Source organism: Anopheles ziemanni, chromosome 2 (genome assembly GCF_943734765.1).
Source record: "Anopheles ziemanni chromosome 2, idAnoZiCoDA_A2_x.2, whole genome shotgun sequence".
NCBI classification, from domain to species: domain Eukaryota; kingdom Metazoa; phylum Arthropoda; class Insecta; order Diptera; family Culicidae; genus Anopheles; species Anopheles ziemanni.
Genome location: NC_080705.1, coordinates 16291764 through 16297089, shown reverse-complemented (window position 1 = coordinate 16297089; position 5326 = coordinate 16291764). Strand labels below are relative to the sequence as shown.

Below are 5326 nucleotides of genomic sequence, written 5' to 3'. Positions count from 1 at the left end.
CAGTGTTCCCAGTGCGGTTCTGAGCGTCCCGATCGTTGTTAACACATCAGCAAAAGCATCATGGAACTGAATCTTAATTGCATCATTGTCTATTTCCGTCTTAATGGCCTCAATATCTGCGGCAAGTCCAGTTCTGAATAGCGTCTCTAGCTCGGTAAGCTTGGTTTCGACCAACCCAAAGGCTGGTGTGTATGGACCGACATCGTCCAACGACAGCGTCTTGACCTGGGTCGCCAGAGCCGTGCCTTTCGTTTCAATGGCATCTCCGATGGCGATCAGCTTAGTTCTCATTATTCCCAGCATGTTGTAGCCGGCTGTAAGTGTGATGTCCTTTTGTCCGGTTAAAATAAACTCAGCTTTTAACCCGTCCGCCGCCGTTGCCGTTTTGTCCGAGCTCGGGACATCACCGTTGATACCGAAGTCTGGTCGCGGGAGGGCCAAAATGGTCTGGATGGGTGAAAAAGGAATCGTCTTTCGGTAATAACAGAGTCGCACTGCGGTCGAAAACTAACATACCTGTACCAGACCGAGGACCGTGAGAGAGAAACAGAACACCTTCATGGTGCAGAATGTGCCTACTTTTGCTTGGCTGTTGATACCGATGGTTCTATTTATATTTGAAGCCTAGCAAGTCGGTGGGGTACAACGAAAACTTTGCGCGTATGGTTCATGGTTATTTTCCCGAAGGTTATTCCGCCAGACTTGCCACGCCAACCGTGTGTCGTCGGTCTGACTGGATGGCGAGACCGTACCGTTTCATCTGTGCACACATTAGGCACTAAGTAGTGCGGAACAGGCAATACATTTCGATCTGACGAATCCTAGTGAATCTTCCGCTGTCGCCATAACAACTACAAACCAACATCCGAGCAACTAGGATAGGACAATCAGTGTGCACAAAAAATTCGTGAAATTTCCCCCCCTCAACACTCTGATTTTGAAACAAATCAGTTTTGTATATATGAAATATAACGTAAAGTTGATCAACAAGCGATAATAGTTTGGGAACGATCTTCCAAAAGCACTAACCAAGGCAAAGCAAACCAGCTGGTGTGACTTCGGAAGTAAAGATAAACAACAGGCTTGGCATTCTAGGCAACGCTGCAACAGTTTGACCTTCAAGGTCAAGGTCTAGAGTTATTATACATTTTACGGGCTACGCTGGCTACTTATAACTACTAGTCTTTGCGATGTTCCACATCACGTGTGTTACGTGTTGTTTTTCAGTTATGACGATTTTCGTCTTTGAAAAATAGCGGAAGATCTGCGTTCAATCCCGTCAACATGGCAGTAACTTTGTGTCGAACCAACTGTTTAAACAGAAGATTCTTGGTTTGTTAAACACCTTAGCAGTTTGCACTACAGCATCTATTGTGATTGGTCCAAAACTCATCCGCCGGTTTCCATGGCCACAGAGTTGGAATACTAAACACAATAAGGGAATGGATCCAAGCAACGCGGTCTCATACGCCAGAGTTCTATTTTTCAATAAATATTTCAGTTTTAACCCATCATAGCAGTTTTTACCTCATGAACTTAGCTTGCACCAGTGCATATCGGAAATTAGCATGGAACCAGATACTTCAACGAGGTTACAGTGAGTGATTGTAAAGTTAAAATCACAGGAACAATAAGCAGCATAAGAATGGTCTGTAATCTAAACTCTAAAAAGCGACTAATACTGGCCAGAAGAAGCTCTACCCATGAAGACGAGACGGGCTCCTAGGCATGTCTTGAGCGCTCCATATTACGCAACACTCAGCGATTAAACAGCGCTCCCTCGTTCACCAGTGTTGCATATGCAGTCGCTGAATTGAAGCTTATCGCTTTGCAAATGAAAGTAAGAAAAAATAAAATCCATCTCATATTTTGTACAACATTCTGTAGCTAGTGTACCATCTTCTGAGAGGTTCGTTATCGATGGTGCTTCTTTTCAGACGGTGAAACAAGACACCGGCGACTTTTGCGACTTAACCTAAACATGAGACGCGGGTAGAAGAAGCTGCTGCCGCTGCTGATAAACGCACCACTTCCTGATACGACGAGGCGGAAAGGCAAACAACGGGAACTGTTCACCTACCCGTTTTTTTTATGCCCCATAGACCAGGGCAAAGAACTCACCCAGTAGGAGTGCACCGGAGTATGCAACACGCGCCAAAATATATTTTACATGTAGAAATCCTAAAACGTTGTTCTCTGTGGCGAACACGCGATTCAAAAACAGAGTCAAATTTACAGTGACGTGGAAAAAAAGTAAGTAAATATAAAAATTCCCCCGTCAGCTGGCTGTGCTCCCGAAAACAGCCCACTTGTTCACGGGAAGGAGCCCCTCGCAGATGAGGCACTTGGTGAGGATGAGGTGAACTGATAACCTCTGGTTCCCTTGGGGGTGATCCAACGATTACTGGAAGCTGGCTCGGCACGCTATAGGCGCAACAGAGATAGTGACCGGGTCCGACTAGGAGTGCGAGTGAGAGTGGAACATTGCGCGGGGACGTATTTAAGTCCGTTCGCGAGCTCATCAACGTTTTAGAATCCCAAAGTTCCTAGTGCCCTGCAAGCGGTTGTTGGGGACTCCCGATCGAGCGAGTAAGTGAATCGTAGAGTGAAGTCCGTCTGCAGAAGTGCGATCAGTGGAAGAAAAATGAGCAACCATCGTAGCAATCGTCCTAACTCCGGCGGTGAGCAGGTGCAGGTGCCGTTCAAGCTTTGGGGTGGCCGCTACTCGAAATCCACCGATCACGTCCTGTCGAAGGTGAACAACTCGCTGACCGTCGACAAGCGTCTGTTCGCGGAGGACATCGACGGGAGCATTGCGTACGCCAAGAGTCTCGAGGAGGCCGGCCTGTTGACGGCGAGCGAGTTCAAAGTGATCGTGTACGGGTTGGAGGAGATCCGGATGGACTGGATCAACGGTACGATCAAGCTGCTACCGCGGGACGAGGACGTGCATACGGTCAACGAGCGGCGGCTGTTCGAGATCATTGGGCCGCAGATTGCGGGCAAGCTGCACACGGGCCGCAGCCGCAACGAGCAGGTCGTGGTGGACATGAAGCTATGGATGCGGGATGCGATCCGTAGCCTGCAGCAGCTGCTGCTCGATCTCGTGCAGGGTATCAGCGGTGTGTCCGAGCGCAACATCGACGTGCTGATGCCGGGCTACACGCATATGCAGCGTGCGCAACCGGTACGCTTCAGCCACTGGCTGCTCAGCTACGCGTTCTACTTCAAGGAGGATTACGATCGGTTCGCCGAGTTTGGCAAGCGTATCAACGTGCTGCCGCTCGGTAGCGGTGCGCTGGCCGGCAACCCGTTCAACATCAACCGCCAGAAACTGGCGGTCGATCTCGGGTTCGACGGCGTATCGTACAACAGCATGAACGTGGTGAGCGATCGGGACTTTGTGGCCGAGTTTAACTTCCTCTGCACGCTCGTCGCCGTCCACATGAGCCGGCTGGCCGAAGACCTGATCCTGTACTCGACCAAGGAGTACAACTTCGTCGAGCTGTCGGAGGAGTACACGACCGGCAGCAGCCTGATGCCGCAGAAGCGCAACCCGGACAGTCTGGAGCTCATCCGCGGCATCACCGGGCCCGTGTTCGGTCAGCACTGTGCGATCCTGATGACTCTCAAGGGGCTCCCGTCCACCTACAACAAGGATCTGCAGTGTGACAAAAGCGGCATGTTCAGTGTATACGATCAGCTACAGATGTGCCTGGAGTTGATGGGTGGCATAATCAAAACGATACGCGTCGACGAGGACCGCTGTCTCGGTTCGCTCGGATACGAAATGCTTGCCACCGATATGGTAAGCACCGTAAAACCCCTTTCCACCTCCGATCCGTGTTTCAACCCCAATGGTTTCTTCCTTTCCGCAGGCCTACTACCTGGTGCGCCGTGGCATCCCATTCCGAGAGGCGCATCACATCTCCGGCGAGGTGGTCGCCCACTCGGAGAAGGTCAAGATTCCGATCAACAAGCTCACACTGGAGGACCTGCAGGAAATTAGCCCGCACTTCGACGAGACGATTAGCCGCATCTGGAACTACGAGAACAGCGTCGAGCAGTACACCGTCATCGGCGGTACGTCCCGCATTTCGGTGCAGGAGCAGATTCGTGTGCTGCGGGACTTCCTCGACGGTCAAAGCAAGCTGATCATGCAAGAATGATCCACCCGACCCGACACGGGTTTCAAATTTCAAGTGATTTTATTATGTTACAACTAGTTTAGAGACATTTATTGCATACTTTTTGTGTTTGTGTATGTGTATGAGTGTGTGTATGTGTGTGTGTGTGTGAACGTTTGAGTGAATGTGTTGTGTGTCGCAGTGTGCTTACACTTATTAGACAGTTTTGACGCGACGAACCTATAGAGCGCTACCGATTTTATAAATCCAGTAGGCTGCGAGCGCTGACCGCAAAGCTCACTGCGACGGTGAAGCGGATTAACTTAGTGATTACGCACAGCACCCAGCTGTGTATCTTAACCTGTGCTTTGCAAAGAAAGAATACTATCACTATGCGTGCGTTTGTTAGTGGCGGTGGCTAGATTGTTTGTTTTTCCTTTCTCTTATTTTTTTTTAATCACAGCAGCTGTGTCTTTCTGCAAGTTCGTATGAAATACATATTATAAATCGCAAAACATTACTCTTGTTCGAATGTTTCTTTTTTCTCACTTTTCAACTTTCACGTTTCTGGTTTCGTTGTGTACTTTCCCTTTTAATGTGTTATTTTGACTCAATCTCTAGTCCAACTGTCGTTGCCTTACAACTGTTTTGTTATCGCTCCATTCAACCGGCTGCGCTCCGCTCATCCTTGCGCCTCGGTTCTGTTCGCTTTTCCTTTCCTTTCGTTCGTCGATCGTTTGTTCGTTCGTGCTTTTCGCTAATCTATTGGGACCGTCTGCTGATACCGGTCACGCATCCGACGGGGTGGGGGATCATGCCTTGGTTCATCTCCATCTTTAGGTTCCATCCAACCACGCAACTTATTTTTGAGGCATGTGCAGATTCTAGAATATTGGACTGTTTTTTGTTTGTTTCTTGTCTGAGCATTTGTTTGTGCGTCAATGACACCCGAGTTGCGTGTCCCGAGTGGAGTTGGTGACTATTTCCCTCCACGAAATGTTGATGACGACGAAACCCTCCCGAAGTTCGATGGCGATATCGTTGGGCTGCTGGAAATTCACCGATCCAGGCTTTCGATATATTTCGGCGGCATTCGGACTACCACGCTTATAGTAAACCAGCTATTTAACGATGGTGTTTTCTCGATGATCTACAAATAGAAAAAGGGAGGTAAATAAATACTTTAGAATCTGAAGGTG

At 48.9% G+C, this 5326-nt stretch overlaps 1 protein-coding gene across 1 annotated transcript; it reads left to right on the top strand.

Annotated features, from left to right (window-relative positions):
* Positions 1 to 2644: 2644 nt before the first annotated feature.
* LOC131293045 (argininosuccinate lyase) lies at positions 2645 to 4169 on the top strand. Its single transcript, XM_058321125.1, has 2 exons — positions 2645 to 3808; positions 3879 to 4169. The coding sequence occupies exons 1-2, from the start codon at positions 2645 to 2647 to the stop codon at positions 4167 to 4169; spliced, it is 1455 nt and encodes a 484-aa protein (XP_058177108.1).
* Positions 4170 to 5326: the final 1157 nt, after the last annotated feature.